General features: G+C 41.1%; 1 protein-coding gene across 2 annotated transcripts in view; it reads right to left on the bottom strand.

Moving 5' to 3' along the window:
• The window catches only part of LOC122539404 (TBC1 domain family member 14-like), a 98,305-nt gene that overhangs the window by 21,045 nt on the left and 58,106 nt on the right, over positions 1-19,154 (bottom strand). For both annotated transcript variants that reach the window (XM_087980042.1, XM_043674207.2), the window contains 4 exons: positions 17,369-17,451; positions 16,659-16,776; positions 11,611-11,717; positions 8,487-8,567 (listed from right to left, as the gene is read on the bottom strand). In XM_087980042.1, coding sequence (XP_087836168.1) covers positions 8,487-8,567; positions 11,611-11,717; positions 16,659-16,776; positions 17,369-17,451 — 389 coding nt within the window. The remainder of the gene's footprint in view (positions 1-8,486; positions 8,568-11,610; positions 11,718-16,658; positions 16,777-17,368; positions 17,452-19,154) is intronic.

Raw genomic sequence — 19,154 nt, 5'->3', positions numbered from 1 at the left:
GGGTGTGGACCTGACGAGGGAGTCACGGAGGGAGTGGTCTTTACGGAATGCTGATAGGGGAGGGGAGGGAAATATATCCTTGGTGGTGGGATCCGTTTGGAGGTGGCGGAAATGACGGCGGATGATGCGCCGTTTTTGGACGCACAACCCATATGGCCTCCTTCTTCAAGGACCGCAATTTCCCCCCCCCAACGTGGTCGACGATGCCCTCCACCGCTTCTCTTCCACTTCCCGCTCCTCCGCCCTTGAGCCCCGCCCCTCCAACCGCCACCAGGACAGAACCCCACTGGTCCTCACCTACCACCCCACCAAACTCCATGTTCAGCGCATCATCCGCCGTCATTTCCGCCACCTCCAAACGGACCCCACCACCAAGGATATATTTCCCTCCCCTCCCCTATCAGCATTCCGTAAAGACCACTCCCTCGTCAGATCCACACCCCCCACCAACCCAACCTCCACTCCCGGCACCTTCCCCTGCAACCGCAGGAGGTGCAGGACTTGCGCCCACACCTCCCCCCTCACCTCCCTCCAAGGCCCCAAAGGAAACTTCCATATCCGCCACAGATTCACCTGCACCTCCACACACATCATCTATTGCATCCTTTGCACCCGATGTGGCCTCCTCTATATTGGGGAGACAGGCCGGCTACTTGCAGAGCGTTTCAGAGAACACCTCTGGGACACCCGGACCAACCAACCCAATCACCCTGTGGCTCAACATTTCAATTCCCCCTCCCACTCCACCAAGGATATGCAGGTCTTTGGACTCCTCCATCGCCAGACCACAACAAAACGACGGTTGGAGGAAGAACGCCTCATCTTCTGCCTAGGAACCCTCCAACCACAAGGGATGAACTCGGATTTCACCAGTTTCCTCATTTCCCCTCCCCCCACCTTGTCTCAGTCTAATCCATCGAATTCAGCACCGCCTTCCTAACCTGCAATCTTCTTCCCGACCTCTCCGCCCCCACCCCAGTCTGACCTATCACCCTCACCTTGACCTCTTTCCACCTATCACATTTCCGACGCCCCTCCCCCAAGTCCCTCCTCCCTACCTTTTATCTTAGCCTGCTGGACAAACTTTCCTCATTCCTGAAGAAGGACTTATGCCCGAAACGTCGATTCCCCTGTTCCCTGGATGCTGCCTGACCTGCTGCGCTTTTCCAGCAACACATTTTCAGCTCTGATCTCCAGCATCTGCAGACCTCACTTTCTCCTCACTGAATATTAAAAAGATGATCAAGCACAATTTTGGACTATATTTCCCTATTTGGAAAATAGGAGTAGTTAAATGTCAGAGTTTGATTTTTGAAGAGGAAATTGAACAACTGCACTCCAGTTTTCAGGTTGTTACGTCATAAAATTGGATCCATCGATTTTGAACTGACAGCAACTTTTTTTTTAATATATAAAACAGCTTTCCCTTTCATGGATTCAAATGATTTTAAAAACATAAAACACATGAATTTACAATGGCTACAGCGAACACCTGACCATGGTAAGCCAGGTTAGTGAAACCACCAAACAAGTATCAATCTGAACTGAAATTAAAACTGCTGCAATTCAGATTTGTATCCCCATTTCACACTCTTTTGGAAGTTTCACGTATTGGGGATGCAAGTTACCTGATTATCCAGCTTATCCATCATTGAGAAAACAATGATGCTAGACATGGGAATACATACAAGTTGTATGTCAGCTTTTGGGCAGGAGAGAAGGAAATTGGATTGGAAACAGAACAGGAAGGTTCTCTCTCTCCCTCCCTGTTCCTTTCAGTCTCACAGAAACAACATCCATTGTAAAACCAATTTGTTAAATCAACCAGTGAGAACTCAAAGAGAAGGTGGCAGTCAGAAATTACAAAGGAGGATTCTGGGAGAAGTTGCTTCACTCACCACAAATGAGAAGGGAATTGCTGAGGACCCACTGTCAAAGAATGACATTGTCAGAAAAGTGGCTCAAGCCAGAACAGGACTGGATATTTAAAATCGCAGATTATAAGGTTTTTAGTAAAAACAGGGTGGGCAAAAAGGAAGGTGATCATAGATTGGTCATAGCAGCCTTGGGGTCGAGTGTGTGGTGCTGGAAAAGCAAAGGTCAGGGCAGCACCCAAGGAGCAGGAGAATCAATGTTTCGGGCATAAGCCCTTCATCATCCTGCTGAAGGGCTTATGCCCGAACCGTTGATTCTCCTGCTCCTCGGTCGCTGCCTGACTTCCCATGCTTTTCCAGCACCACACTCTTAACTCTGATCCCCAGCACCTGCAGTCCTCATTTTCTACATAGCAGCCTTGGTTAAAGATTGATCACAGCTCTTGAATGAGATGTAGTTCCTGAATCAGAATCTACATGGTTGGAGGTGAGGAACAATATTGGGTATTTATTTTAGACCTCCAAATAGTGGGGAGGAAGTAGAAGATAGCATTTATAGGCAGATTGTGGAAACCTACAGGACAAGCAGGGCTGTGGCAGTTGGTGATTTCAATTACTCTAGGGTAGATTGCGAAAAAGATACAATGTGCGAGGGAAGGGGGAGAAATGTCTGCAATGCATTTAGAAGACCTTTCTGGAACAGTACCTTTCCAGTCATCCAAGGGAGGAAGCGGAGCTGGATCTGTCCTAGGCCTTCTCCCAGGCCAAGTGGAGAATGTCAAAGGAGGGGAGCATTTGGGGATGTGATTACGATATAAGGTTCAATACAAAGTTGGAAGAGGATAAAATGAAGTCAAGGATTAAGATCTCAGACTGGAAAAGGACAGATTTTAAGGGTCTAAAAATTGAACTGGAGCAGGTTGACTGGAAATGAATGTTGGTGGATATAGCGGTGGGTGAAAATTGGGAGACTTTCAAATAAAAAAGAGATGACAGCATGGTTAGGAAAACATGGGACTGGGATAATCATTGCAATTACAGAAAGGATGGGCAGGACTGGCAGCTTAATGTTCCAGGATACAAATGCTACAGGAAGGATAGAAAGGGAGGCAAGAGAGGAGGGGGAGTGGCGTTTTTGATACGGGATTGCATTACAGCTGTGCTGAGGGAGGATATTCCTGAAAATACATCTAGGGAAGTTATTTCGGTGGAACTGAGAAAGAAGAAGGGGATGATCACCTTAGGGGATCTATAATACAATCCCAATAATAGTCAGAGGAAAATTGAGAAACAAACTTGGAAGGAGATCTCAGCTATTTGCAAGAATAATAGCGTGGTTATGGTAGGGGATTTTAACTTTGCAAACATAGACTGGGACTGCCACAGTGTTAAGGGTTCAGATGCAGAGGAATTTGTAAAGTGTGTACAAGAAAACTTTCTGATTCAGTTTGTGGATGTACCTACTAGACAAGGTGCAAAACTTGACCTACTCTTGGGAAATAAGGCAGGACAGGTGACTGAAGTGTCAGTGGGGGAGGACTTTGGGGCCAGCGACCATAATTCTATTAGATTTAAAATAGTGTTGAGAAAGGATAGACTAGATCTAAAAGTTGAAGTTCTAAATTGGAGAAAGGCAAGAACTTTCAAAAGCTGATTGGGGGCAGATGTTCTCAGGTAAAGGGATGGCTGGAAAAAGGGAAGCCTTCAGAAATGAAATAACAAGAATCCAGAGAAAGTGTACTCCTGTTAGGGTGAAAGGAAAGGCTGGTAGGTATAGGATATGCTGGATGAAATTGAGGGTTTTGTTAAGAAAAAGAAGCAGCATATGTCAGGTATAGACAGGATAGATCAAGTGAATCCTTAGAAGAGTACAAAGGAAGTAGGAGTATACTTAAGAGGGAAATCAGGAGGGCAAAAAGGGGACATGAGATAGCTTTGGCAAAGAGAGTTAAGGAGAATCCAAAGGGTTTTTACAAATACATTAAGGACAAAGGATAACTAGGGAGAGAACAGGGCCCCTCAAAGATCAGCAAGGCAGCCTTCATGCGGAGCACAGGAGATGGGGGAGATACTAAACGAGTATTTTGCATCAGAATTTTCTGTGGAAAAGGATATGGAAGACTGTAGGGAAACAGATGGTAGCACCTTGCAAAATGTCCATATTACAGAGGAGGAAGTGCTGGATATCTTGAAACGCATAAAGGTGAATAAATCCCCAGAACCTGATCAGGTGTACCCGAGAATTCTGTGGGAAGCTAGAGAAGTGATTGCTGGGCCCCTTGCTGAGATATTTACATCATCGATAGTCACAGGTGAGGTGCCGGAAGACTAGAGGTTGGCTAATGTGGTGCCACTGTTTAAGAAGGGTAGTAAGGACAAGCCAGGGAATTATAGACCAGTGAACCTGACGTCGGTGCGGGCAAGTTGTTGAAGGGAATCCTGAGGGAAAGGCAAGGACTGATTAGGGATAATCAACATGGTTTTGTGCGTGGGAAATCATGTCTCACAAACTTGATTGAGTTTTTTGAAGTAACAAAGAGGACTGATGAGGGCAGAGCGGTCAATGTGATCTATATGGACTCCAATAAGGTGTTCGACAAGGTTCACCAGGTGAGACTGGTTAGCAAGGTTAGATCTCACTGAATACAGGGAGAACTAGCCATTTTGGTAGAAGCAACATGGAGAACTGGCTCGAAGGTAGAAGACAGAGGGTGGTAGTGGGAGGGTTGTTTTTCAGACTGGAGGCCTGTGACCAGTGGAGTGCCACAAGGATCAGTACTGGGCCCTCTACTTTTTGTCATTTACATAAATGATTTGGATGTGAGCATAAGAGGTACAGTTAGTAAGTTTGCAGATGACACCAAAATTGGAGGTGTCATGGACAGTGAAGAAGGTTACCTCAGATTACAGCAGGATATTGACCAGATGGGCAGAGAAGTGGCAGATGGAGTTTAATTCAGACAAGTGCGAGGTGCTGCATTTCGGGAAAGCAAATCTTAGCAGGACTTCTATACTTTATGGGAAGGTCCTAAGGAGTGTTGCTGAACAAAGAGACCTTGGAGTGCAAGTTCATAGCTCCTTGAAAGTGGAGTCACAGGTAAATAGGATAGTGAAGAAGGCGTTTGTTATGCTTTCTTTTATTGGTCAGAGTATTGAGTACAGGAATTGGGACGTCATGTTGCGGCTATACAGGACATTGGTTAGGCCACTGTTGGAATATTGCGTGCAATTCTGGTCTCCTTCCTATTGAAAAGATGTTGTGAAACTTGAAAGGATTCAGAAAAGATTTACAAGGATGTTGCCAGGGTTGGAGGATTTGAGCTATGGGGAGAGACTGAACAGGCTGGGTCTGTTTTCCCTGGCGTGTTGGAGGCTGAGCGGTGACCTTATAGAGGTTTATAAAATCATGAGGGGCACAGAGAGGATAAATAGACAAAGGAAAAGAAGGCATATGATTTATACCAGAATAATAACAACAATAGAAATCAGGATGAGCACCTCAAATGCAGAAGAGGAGCCAACACTAGAATAAAGACAACTAAGAGGAATCATTAGGATAGGATGACAGGCTGCACTAAAACAGTGAAATGTTCTTCAAACATACCAACCATGAAAGATTAGTGAAAGATGAAGTGCGGCCCATTAGGAACAAGCTGGGTAAGGTGCTCAAAGAAGCAAAGGGTACAGCAGAAGTACAAAATGAGTACTTTGCTAGTCTTTACCAAATTAGAAAATGATGCCAAATGGTTAAATTAAAAACATGAGTGTTGAGCAATTGAACAGTATAGTGATAGATAAAGTAGTGTTGAAAAGGTTTGTAGCACTTCAGGTCGACAAGTCATCAGGACGGTATACATCCTCCATTGCCGAGAGAGATAAGGGAGCAAATTGCAGAGCCATTGACGGAATTTTTCCAGGCCTCTATGTACACAGGATTCATCCTGGAGGACTGCAAATGTGACACCACTCTTTAAGAAAGTGTACATAGGATAATATAGGCCTGTCATCTTGACATCAATAGAGGGAAAATTGATGAAGGCATAATGTGATAAGGTAAATATACACTTACAGAAAAATAAGACAGTCAACATGCCTTTGTCAGGGGCAGGTCATGCCTGAAAAACTTAACTGACTTCTTTCACAATGAGGCAATGGATGATGATTGTGCTGATGTTGTATATTTGGACTTACAGAAAGTATTTGATACAGTGCCAAATGGCAGGTTGGTTAGCAAATTAGTAATGCTTGGGATTGATAAAGCCTTGGTACCACGGATTAGAAGTTGGCTAAAAGATAAGAAAAGAGAAGAGAGTAGGTATAGATGGGTATTTCTCAGACTGGAGACAAGTTGAAAGTGACGTTCACCAAGGATCAAAGTTGAGACCTTTGCCTTTTCTGAAGATTTGGAGATGGGTGCAGAGAGCAATATCTCAAATTTGCAGATGATACCTAGCTAAGAAGAACAGTGAATTGAGAGGATGTGGACAAGTTGGCCAAATCGGCAGACACCTGAATTTCAAATGTAGAGAAATGAGAGGCAATGCATTTTCGTAGAAGCAACATGGAGACAAAAATATAGGCTCAAATGGTATAAATTTGAGGGGAGTGCAGAAGCAGAGGGACTTTGGGGCTCAAGTGCCTAATTCTCTGAAGGTGACCAGGCAAATTGAAATAGCTATTAAGTTGGCTTATAGGATCCTTGGGTTTACAAGTAGAAGCATAGAATATAAAAGCAAAGAAGTGATATTATACCTCCGCAAATCATTGGTCAGACCACATTTGAACAATTGTGTTCAGTTCTGGGCACCTAATTTAAGGAAGGATGTTAAAGCCCTGGAAGCTGTGCTAGGGAAATTTATTAGCATAATGCCAGGAATGAGGGATTTTGAATACAAGAAAATATTAGAGAAATTTGGCTTATTCTTTAAGAGGTGACCTTATTGAGGTGTTCAAAGCGATTAACAATTTTTAAAAAATTATTCACAGGGTGTGGTTGCCACTGGCTAGGCCAGCATTTGTTACCCATCCCTAAGTGAGAGTCAACCACATTGCTGTGGGTCTGGAATTATATTCCTGATGAAGGGCTTTTGCCCAAAACATCAATTTTCCTGCTCCTTCGATGCTGCCTGACCGGCTGTGCTTTTCCAGCACCACAGTCTTGGGTCTAATCTCCAGCATCTGCGGTCCTCACTTTCACTTGGAGTTTTATATAGGCAGTTTCTTTCCCTAAAGGACACTCATGAGTCTGAAGGGTTTTTCGTGACAATCAATATTGGTTTCATGGTCATTAGAATTTTCATTCCAGATTTTGACCAAATTAAAATTCTACTATCTGCCATGACCTGGGTCCCCCGTTTAAAATCTAGCTATAATAGCCCTAGGTCATCACCTCCTTTTGTCAAGGAAAAGGAGTAAATTCACTGGTTTGTCAGTAACAAAGGGTTACAATATCAAGATTGTCTGCAAGAGAGCAAGGAGTGAGATGAAGAGAACTTATTTGAAATTGTAAGGATTTGGAATGCACAGAGAGTCGAGGTAGATTTCATGAGTTTTCAAAAGAGGGCTGGACATATATTTGCAAATGATTGATTTACAGGGATATGGAGATCAAGCTGGAGAATGGGATTACCTGGGTAGCTCCTTTGGGAGCCAGTACAGATATGATGGGTTGAATGGCCTCCTTCTGCACTGGAAAGTTCTATGATTTTATCTATAACCTGTTGAGGATATCGGACATCAATTAAATCACCACGGTGTCAGGTAAAATCCTAATATCTCAAGGATTTGCAGGACTTTAACTCTTGAGTCCCCTTTTTTGGTACCAGATACACCCCATTTTAAACTTTACACCTGTGTTTGATTTATTACTTTTCTTGGTGTTAGGAAATAATAAAATCTCTCTTTCACTCAAAAAAACATGCAATTGGCTCCTTAATTTCAGCTAGTATCATGTTACAATTGAAATAAAATGCGTGCGTTAAAAAGAATGAAACGTCTTTGCTGCAGGCATCTGGACAGCATTAAAAAGAGGGCAGTTTTCACACTACACTATGTTTAAAATACAGTTCAGCAATAAAAGTGGCAGGATACTAAATCCAATCAAACCAGAAGGCCAGAATTAGAGTTTATTGGGCGATCCTACCACCAGGCAGTTACAGATTTGTTACATAAAATTCTCAATTAAATCACCAAAGTATGTGAGGATGGGTAATCAGATTATCCTGATTTCATAGCAAGATGTATATTGAAAAACTGTATGAAAAACAATGAGATTGTTAACTGACGAAGATAAAAAAGAGCTTTGAGTGCATCACCAAGCTCTGATTATACATTGCATTCTGTCAACTAATGTCCAATTAATAATTTAAATCTGCTCAGTTTCTCTTCGACTTTTAACACTTCTCCCTCACCCATTAATGAATAAAGACCTCCAAACACACCTAAGAATTGATCCTTCCCTTAATATTGGCCACAAATGGAAAATGCTAAATTGACATGACCATCAAGTGTTTGCAGAAATGCAATACTTCCAATGTTAACAAATGCAAAACTAAACTGTAAATTCTACTCAAACCCATCCACAAGCACCAGTTAAACTCTCAAAACAAGTACCTTCACTGTCAACATCAGTGTGCGCTGTACTGAGAGATCTACATTTGTCTTTAGCCCGAGTTAAGCAAATATCATACAGTTCTGAAAGACAAAACAATTTGTAAAGTCAATGTATTACATATCTAAAGAAGAAATTCAAGTACAAAAGCTAATTAAATTCAAATTATAAACAGTTTGTGAAGCTAATTTGTGTCAAGTAGATGAAAGTCACATCCACTGTGAATGTCATGAACAGTGCCAAAAATTTATAATGTGCTTGATAATCAAACTGATTTGTTTTTAGTTGCTGCATCACTATACACTCAAAGAAGCTGGCTGCCATAATGAATGGCTCTTAAAAGAACAGGAGAAGTAGAAATTACAGATGTTTCAAACGTTTAAGAGTTCTGAAAGAGAAGAAACCAGTTTGATCTTTGCAAGATGTACACACCACCAAAAGAAATGCCAAAGCCATGATGGTCAAGCAGCATCTTTGGTGAGAACAATAGGGTTAACATTAAAGGTCTGCTACAGACATGACATCTTAATTGTGTTTGTCTCTCCAAATACTGCTAACCCAAAATATTTACAGCCATTTATATTCTAATTTCATTCTACTAGCATTCTGAGTTTTCAGTTTTTTTTGTCTTGTCCATGTCAATGCTTTTCACGATTCTAAGAATTAAACACAATTGTCATTTAAACAGCATAACTCTGTTTGCAAAGTAGACCGATGCTATAAATTGATAGAAAAAAAATTTCAGTGTTAAAAATACTGAATTCAGAACCCTGCTATAGCTAGTAGGCAGCTATCCCAATTAAAGGAGCAGTTCTAGCTTCAGTTTTTCAGAATGAAGACGGGCAGATGGTTATGATCATTATTTCAGTCAGATTTAGGTTAGATACGGAGAAGGACACGACAGACATGATGAATTGAAGGAGGGCTCGTTTGTTAAGCTGAAATCTGATTTGACAAAAGCAGACTGGAATTCTGCTACGCAAGGGCTAAGTACCAGAGCAGTGAAACCATTCAAGGAAATATGCAATGTTCAGAAAAAAGGAAGTGGATGGAATTCAAATCTTGAGCTCAGATTTGTCAAAGAGCTTATACGATAGGTTAAGGCAGACAAATGCACATATCATAATTTAACACTACTTGATCAGCTGTCCATTTATCAACATTAACCTTCAGTACCGATGCACAGTAGCAGCAGTATGTTTCTTTTACAAGGTGCACTGCATCAACTGATCCTGACTTCTCTGATGGTGTGATCACTACCATCTAGATGGGCAGATGCATGGCAATACCATTATTGCAGGTTCCCCATCAAATCTCTCACTATCCAGACTTGGACCAATATCTCAATTTGCTCATAACTGTGAGGACAAAATCCAGGAACTCCCTACTGTAGCAGTTCAAGACAGCAACTCAAATCAGCTTTCAGAGGATAGTTGAGAATGGAAATTAAATGCTGGCCTCGGCATCATCCCACAAATGAATAAAATCAAATTTACATGACATTAACAAGGATTTGACAAGATCCGACATAGCAGGTAGATCAGAAATTAAAGGAAAAGCAAGTTAGATCAAAAATTGGCTCAGCAGCAGAAAGCACAATTGAGAGTCATCCAGATGTTTTGAGACTGGCAGGCTGCTTCCAGTAGGGCTCTGCAGGATTCAGTTCTACTTCCCTGGCACATAAATAATTTGGACTTCAATGTCGGAAGATTATTAAGTTGGCATATAACAAAAACTAGCCTTACAGTTACAAGTGAAGTTGACAGCTGTGGACTTCAGAAGATACCAATAGACTGGTCAGGTGTAAAGTGGCAAATTCAATCAAATTTCAATAGCTGTAAGGTAGTGCATTTGGTAGGAACAAACAAGGTAGAAGAATAAATGTAATTTCCTTTCATTTGTCAAGGCCAAGAATTTAAAAGTAAGGAAGTTATAATAGAACAGCACAAGCCACCATGAAGTCAAAACTAGAAAACATTAAATCCTGGTCTAAATGCATAGAGATACAGAAATCACGAGAACATTTCCAGGAATAGAGAATTTTAGCTATTAGAATAGAATGCACAGACAAAGGATTTTTTATTGGAACAAACAGTGGAGATTTAACTGTGATACATAAAATTTAGGGGCCAAGATAGAGTGGATAGCAAAGAGTTCAATAAACAGATGGTGCAGATTTAAATTAACTGGCAAATGGATCACTGGAAGTTGTGGAGAATCTTTCAATTCATTTAAAGGCCAGAACGTGCAACTTCACCTGAAAGCATAGTAAAAGCAGAACCCTTCCTCAAATTTGAAAAAAAAAGTCACAAGCACATAGTTCAAGTTCCATAACCTCTTTATACGGGTAGGTCAAGAATTGGAAAGAGGGATTAGGGATAGCCCTTTGTCATACAGCCTTCTCTCATTCTCTAAATTTGAACATAAGCCTAAAAACAAATCTTGTAACAGGATATGTAAGAAGAAGAATAAACACATCACAGTTAGTAGGATTAAAAACAAAATAACCATATAATTCTCATAAAACAATCAAAATCACATCATAGCTTATTAGTTTTGCGTATCTTGTACAACTATAATCTGATCTATAATGACGTTGTAGTATTCCTCAGTAACTGATCTTAACTTTTAACCAATATCAGGATTATCGCAGAACGTGCATATGCAAAAGATACAGAGATTAAAAATAGACAGCAGCTCCCTTGGACTCAACTATGATTTGCATAATAGATCAAGTACATCACCTAAATTAAAAATAAAATGCTGCACATGCTAGAAATCTGAAATAAAAACAAAGCATAAGAGAAACTCAACAGGTTTAGCAGCATTTGCAGAGTCAAACAGAGTTAATGTACTCTTTCTCTCCACTGATGCTTCCAGATCTATTGAGTTTCTTCAGCACCTTCTAGTTTTATTTAGATGCATCATCTTCCTCAGCCCTTCCAGCATTCTAGCACTTTTCACAAGGCTTGTCCTATCAGCAGCTATATGAAACCATGATAAAATATACATTTCTGGCTTCATTGAAGTCAAAGCGAAGAGACTAAATTTCATTCAGTGGAAGACAAGGAGGCACATTTTACATTTACCAAGACAATTATAGTTCAAAGCTTATACAACACTCACCATGAGTAATGTTTAATTCATTGCCAATTGCCAAGCTCCACACCTTCCCTCTTACGCTTGGAGGAATACCTTGCCACCAGAGATCACGAACTTTACGAGAATGATGCCTTCAGGGATTTAAAAGGTCTATTGCGATTATGGCTCATAAATCTGTTACCATAAACATACATACCTTGCCACCAGATATCACAAATTTTATAAGAATGACGCCTTCAGGAATTTTCAAGGAAAACTATTGCAATTACAGCTATAAATCGTTTTTTTTAGATTAGATTAGATTTTAGATTAGATTACATTACAGTGTGGAAACAGGCCCTTCGACCTGCCGAAGTCCACACCGACCCGCCGAAGCGCAACCCAGCCATACCCCTACATTTACCCCTTACCTAACACTACAGTCAATTTAGAATGGCCAATTCACCTGACCTGCACATCTTTGGACTGTGCCTGCACATCTTTGGACTGTCGAAGGAAACCGGAGCACCCGGAGGAAACCCACGCAGACACGGGGAGAACGTGCAAACTCCACAGTCAGTCGCCTGAGGCGGGAATTGAACCCGGGTCTCTGGCGCTGTGAGACAGCAGTGCTAACCACTGTGCCACCGTGCCGCCCACAAATTTCATAAATTTATTTACAAACTATAAAGTCTTTGATATTTTTCAAACATTCTCTCGAGCAACTTTTTTAAAAATAATCAAAGTCACTGTCATTTAGCAAAAAGAAATGCTGATATTAAGCAGTTCAGGTTATTACGGGAAACAATGGCTGAAAGAATTCCAATCTCAACAGTTAAACCATTCCATTCAAGAAAATCTCTAGGTGACTGCTTTTTCACTGTGTTTTTGCATCTTTCATGATTATTTCCCACTACTTGGAGAGCAAAATTTTCTCATGAACTTTCACTTCTGTGACCAGATGAGATGGTGTTAAGACCAAATAATAGGAAAAGCAGAGACGCTTTTGCACTAAGAGATTTTAAAAAAGCTCCAAGCCAAACTAAGGGGAAAAATAAAAGGGTTGGATAAGAGGAAACTATACATCTGCAGATTGAAACTCAAAGGATAGTCTTCAACAGTTTACTCGCCTTCCACTGTACGCTATTTACTTCCGCATGTTTCCATCTCAAATTAAAGGAACAAGACAAAGTACAGCATATACTGTGTTGTGGCTATTACGGAGACATGGGTAGAACAGGGACAGGATTGGCTGTTGCAGGTTCCAGGGTTTAAATGTTTTAGTAGGGTCAGAGGTGGGGGTAAAAGAGGGGGAGGTGTGGAATTGCTTGTCAAAGATAGTATTACAGCTGTGGAAAGGATGATGGATGAAGACTCGCCATCTGAGGTAGTTTGGGCTGAGGTTAGGAATAGGAAAGGTGAGGTCACCCTGTTAGGAGTTTTTTTTACAGGCCTCCTAATAGTCCTAGAAATGTAGAAGAAAGGATTGCGAGGATGATTCAGGAGAAGAGTGAAAGTAATAGGGTGGTTGTTATGGGGGACTTTAACTTTCCAGATATTGACTGGGAAAGCTATAGCTCTAGTTCGTTAGATGGGTCGGTGTTTGTCCAATGTGTGCAGGAGGGTTTCCTGACACAATATGTAGACAGGACAACAAGAGGTGAGGCCATACTGGATTTGGTTCTGGGTAACGAACCAGGCCAGGTGTTAGAATTGGAGGTAGGTGAGCACTTTGGGGACAGTGACCACAATTCGGTGACTTTTACTCTAGTGATGGAGAGGGATAAGTGTGCACTGCAGGGCAAGAGGTATAGCTGGGGGCAGGGAAATTATGATGCGGTGAGGCATGACTTAGGATGCGTGGCTTGGAAAAGTAGGCTTCAAGGCAAGGGCGTAATTGATATGTGGAGCTTGTTCAAGGAGCAATATCGAGTGTCCTTGATAAGTATGTACCCGTCAGGCAGGGAGGAAAGGGTCGTGTGAGGGAGCTGTGGTTTAATAAGGAATTGGAATCCCTTGTTAAATGGAAGAGGGCGGCCTATGTAAAGATGAGGCGTGAAGGTTCAATTGGGGCGATTGAGAGTTATAAGGTAGCCAGGAAGGACCTGAAGAGAGAGCTAAGAGCAGCAAGGAGGGGACATGAAAAGTCCTTAGTTGGTAGGATTAGGGAAAACCCTAAGGCTTTCTATAGGTATGTCAGGAATAAAAGAATGACCAAGGTAGGAATAGGTCCAGTCAAGGTTAGTAGTGGGAAGTTGCGTGTGGAGGCTGAAGAGATTGGGGAGACACTGAATGAATACTTTTCGTCAGTATTCAATCAGGAACAGGACATTATTGCCGATGTGAATACTGAGTCACAATTAAGTAGAATGAATGGCTTTGAGGTATGTAGGGAAGAGGTGTTGGAAATTCTGGAAAGGGTGAAAATAGATAAGTCCCCTGGGCCTGATGGCATTTATCCTAGGATTCTCTGGGAAGCAAGGGAGGAGATTGCAGAGCCATTGGCCTTGATTTTTATGTCCTCGTTGTCTACAGGAGTAGTGCCAGAAGACTGGAGGCTAGCAAATGTGGTTCCCTTGTTCAAGAAGGGGAGTAGGGATAACCCTAGTAACTATAGGCCGGTGAGTCTCACTTCTGTTGTGGGCAAAGTCTTAGAGAGAATTGTAAGGGATAGGATTTATGAATATCTGGATAGGAATAATGTGATCAAGGATAGTCAGCATGGTTTTGTGAAGGGCAGGTCGTGCCTCACAAACCTTATTGAATTCTTTGAGAAGGTGACTAAGGAGGTGGACGAGGGGAAAGCAGTAGATGTGGTGTATATGGATTTTCGTAAGGCGCTTGATAAGGTTCCCCATGGTAGGCTACTTCAAAAAATACGGAGGTATGGCATTGAGGGTGAGTTGGAGGTTTGGATTAGGAATTGGCTGGCTGGAAGAAGACAGAGGGTAGTAGTTGATGGTAAAGGTTCATCTTGGAGTGCCATTACTAGCAGTGTTCCGCAAGGATCTGTCATTTTTATAAATGACCTGGAGGAGGGGCTAGAAGGTTGGGTGAGCAAGTTTGCGGATGATACGAAAGTCGGAGGAGTTGTTGACAGTGAGGAAGGATGTGGCAGGTTACAGCGGGATATAGATAAGCTGCAGAACTGGGCAGAAAGGTGGCAAATGGAGTTCAATGTAGCTAAGTGTGAGGTGATTCACTTTGGTAAGAGTAACAAAAAGATGGGGTACTGGGCTAATGGTCGGATACTTGGTAGTGTGGATGAGCAGAGGGATCTTGGTGTCCATGTACACAGATCTTTGAAAGTTGCCACCCAGGTAAATAGTGCAGTGAAGAAGGCATATGGCGTACTGGCTTTTATTGGTAGAGGAATTGAGTTCCGGAGTCCTGAGATCATGTTGCAGTTGTAAAAGACTCTGGTGCGGCCGCATCTGGAGTATTGCGTGCAGTTTTGGTCGCCATACTATAGGAAGGATGTGGAGGCACTGGAACGGGTGCAGAGGAGGTTTACCAGGATGCTGCCTGGTATGGTAGGAAGATCGTATGAGGAAAGGCTGAGGCACTTGGGGTTGTTTTCATTGGAGAAAAGAAGGTTTAGGGGTGACTTGATAGAGGTGTACAAGATGATTAGGGGTTTAGATAGGGTTGACCGTGAGAACCTTTTTCGACATATGGAGTCAGCTATTACGAGGGGGCATAGCTTTAAATTAAGGGGTGGTAGGTATAGGAGAGATGTTAGGGGTAGGTTCTTCACTCAGCGAGTCGTAAGTTCATGGAATGCCCTGCCAGTAGCAGTGGTGGACACTCCCTCTTTATGGGCATTTAAGCGGGCATTGGATAGGTATATGAAGGATAGTGGGCTAGTGTAGGTTAGGTGGGCTTGGATCGGCGCAACATCGAGGGCCAAAGGGCCTGTACTGCGCTGTATTCTTCTATGTTCTATATACCTAAACCTCATATCATGGTACAATTAGCAAATGTATTTAGAATGTAGAGTTTAAGTATTTTCTGTAAAGTGTATTGTATGACTCTATGGCCATTTGGCAGTGTTGAGATATGACTCACTGTGATGCCCTCTCCCTCATTCAAATACTCAAAACATCATACAGTTTGAAGGCCAAGTCAGATATTAAACTACCTTAGGTTAGCACTTAAAGCAAAGTTGAGCAAGAAAATATCAGGAATGCAACACATGTACTACTAAAATGGCAACTAAGACACCTAGAGAAAGCAACTGAGAGTTTAAAGTTCAGAACTATAACTCTCTCTCTCTCCCCCACCTATAATAATAATTGCAAGAGAACAAAGACTTGGAAAAAATTATTATTTCGTCAGCCAGAACTTTGCTGGCAGACAGTCAGGATATAGAGCCAGTGGAAGTGATTACACAAGGGAGGTACTGAGTGTAATTTCACTCTTACTACCTTTACTGAACCAGACCAAAGTCAGCTGACTTTCAAGACATGCTCTTATAAAAAAATAAGCAATTGAGGTTCAAGTTGGTGGCGGAGGAGCAGCACTGTTTTCGGTCTCCTGGCCCAGGGCTTTTACACTTCCATCTGCTTTTAATAATTTTTTTTACTTTTGTTCATTTTCTTTTTCCACCAGTGTAAAAGCCTCACTCGGTGTCTTCAACAGGGCAAGACTGGTCTAGATTCCTGAGTACGTAAGACAGCTACACAGGAGACTCCTCCCAGCGATTGGAGGCAGCAGTGGCTTGGTCCAGTGATTAGTAGCAGCAGCAGCAAAGGTGATTGGTGGAATATGTTCCAAAAGGAGGCTGATTGAAACTCCTGGCCAGGGCTCGGCCTGGGGAGATAAAACTTTAAAATCTGGACTTTTTCTTTTGGATAAAGTCTTTAAGGTCTGGACGTTCTTCTTTTTCTTTTGGCTGTTTCTTTTATTTTTTTTTAAATCTGGTTTTGTATTTTAAGATGGTGACTTTGTACACTTTTCACTGTACTCGAATTACATGTGACAATAAAATCTAATTCCAACTCCTATTACATGCAACAATATTAAGAATCTAGCAAATATTTGCAGAAATCATCCTAACATTGCAATGCATTTTCTTTGCTTCCCTTACTCACATTGCCTCCCAGTTGGGCAGGATTTCATGGTTCCAGGTAATGACAGCATTACCAATGCTTTCTTCAAGTTTACACCGATCTTCCAGTAGCTTCCTTCGCCTCTGAGCATCCTTTTGCTCTGGAAGGAACAATAAAAGCTTAATGTAAAATTCTGTAATATGATGGTACTCTCTTACACAAACACATCAAGAACAATGACATTTAGATTAAAAATTCAGGTCTTTGGTTCAGAACAAATGTAGCAAAAAAATGTATCCCAACATTAATGGATGATCTGCACAAACCTGATCAACATGACGCCCAAAACTGCCATCCATTTTTCATTCACAAACAATCAACTGTGAATACATCTTTAACTGCAGAAAATTAGCACACAACACAAGGTTTTAGGAGTAATATTAACTTAGCCCACCAAGTTGAAAATTGATAGGATTTCATCTGTTGATCATTTTGCACCCTCTTATTTAACTTTTCATTGGTCAATTGAAAATAACATGGAGCAAGGTATAAAATGGATACAATCCCAGCATCTTCCTACAGTTCAGGTTGAAATGCAAGAGGAGTTGAATTGCAAATAAAAAAAAGGTGCAAAAACCAAAACATATTGAAAAGAAACCTGAATTAAGAGTGCTGCCTCATATGATTTAGTCAAAATTTTAAGCTTTCACAAAAATATACTCATATAACCAATGAAAAAACTTGCAGTTAACCTCGTTTTTTCACTTGAGCCACCATCTCCTCATACTGTTGCCTGTGTTTCTGAGCTTCTTCTGCAGGTTTTGCAGGGAGATTCCTAAGGAGGAATAACAGTCCTTAATCATTACTTGATTTTTCTCCCCCCAACTATTGCAACAGCTCAGAATAGAAGAGAGATATAATGGGCATCTAAGTTATAAAATGCATCTTCTGAAAAGGTACAACAAATTCAATCACTGGTGAGTATTTGCGTATGAGTATACGAAATTCCTCTTGACCAGACTTTCTATACGAATTAAACTTAAGTTTGAGTATTTGGAACATGCAACGTTGAACCAAAACCATGAGGTGGTAAGAAAATTATAAAATAGCCAAAACTAAATTTCAGTTTAAGATCCTCAATAACTTAGCAAAGATACAAGACTTATATTCAACCAACAAAACAAAACATGAGGACATGGCCTTATTGCCTGGGGGTTGCGGCATGAAAATCAAATACTCACTACCTCTTTATTGTTGTTGATCAACTATTCAAGACCCCACTCTTCCTTACTTGAAAGTAATACAGATGGATTTGAACAGCAAATGACATCTTCCTGGGATGTTCCAAGTACTTCACACCAGTGACAATTTTGAAGGGCAGCACTTGTGCAGGAAAATTTTCTACACAAAAGGCTCATGAATGATCACAAGATAAACCCTAATTTGAAGGCTGGTGCTAGCTGAAGAGACACGACTACACGTCTGCTATTCTTGCAATAGTGTGATGGGATCTTTTAAATTCACTAATGGTGAACGAGCTTTATTTTATCATGTCATTCAATATGAATTCAGCAAAGCACCACTCTCTCAGTAGACTAAAATAACAACCATGATTATCTGCTCAGCCTTTAGAGAAATGGCAAACATATAAACAGATCAATATGGTTAGTGTCATTTGTAGTCCTGCAATCAGTTTTCCATCTAAACTACCATACTCTTTCCAAATTAAAACTGAAGGCTATAGTACTGCAGTAGTCAACAAGCAATCGTTTTGAAATGACTAGCATAAGAAACCATCTCCTTGACAAATGATTCTGCAGAATTGCATCATCTGTTCATCAATCCCCACATACATTGATAAAACTGAGAACTTTGGAATATTATTAGAGTGCTCTAATTTATTTAACATTTAAGGAAGCTACGTATTTCTTTTGGTGCAGTAATTGAACGAGAGGGAGGCAGGAAAGCTTCTCAATTCTACTGAACATTTGTGCTGTAAATACTTTCGATGGCATCCCTTGATTGCATTTAGAAACTTCTGTTTCAAATTAATTCTGAATCAGTACAAAAGTATTCCACAAATGTTACTTTGCCCTAATAAGACTGAATGCAAGGAACTAATGATTTGCAAGTTATATTTACATATCGGTCATCTTCCAGTTCCCTACCTATCTTCACAAAGGCATCACTCACTGAGGCATATCGCCATAGAGAGTAGTAGCATCACAGGTACTACACCATGACACCCATTATATACTGGCATAAACAAAGCATATCAATAGGCTATTTGACCACTATAGCATCAAAGCAAGCCCAATTTCAGTCTTAAACTGCACCTATCAAAAAAAATGGAGTACCAAATGAGCAGCAGCAATCCTACATATTTATTGCCTCCCATTTAAATCAACTGCATTGAAATTATCCAGTGTCTGAACAGTGAATCAAAGTTTAGTGAACTTTGCATACAAGATATGGTGAAATTCCATTATTCTACAGTATGGTTCTACACTATACTGACTAATGAATTACTGAGTTATT

This window comes from Chiloscyllium plagiosum, unplaced genomic scaffold (assembly GCF_037043375.1).
Source record: "Chiloscyllium plagiosum isolate Xiang-an unplaced genomic scaffold, Cpla_swu_hap1 HiC_scaffold_36, whole genome shotgun sequence".
Taxonomy (NCBI): Eukaryota; Metazoa; Chordata; class Chondrichthyes; order Orectolobiformes; family Hemiscylliidae; genus Chiloscyllium; species Chiloscyllium plagiosum.
Note: the sequence above shows the minus strand (reverse complement) of the source record. Positions and strands in the feature narration are given on the sequence as shown.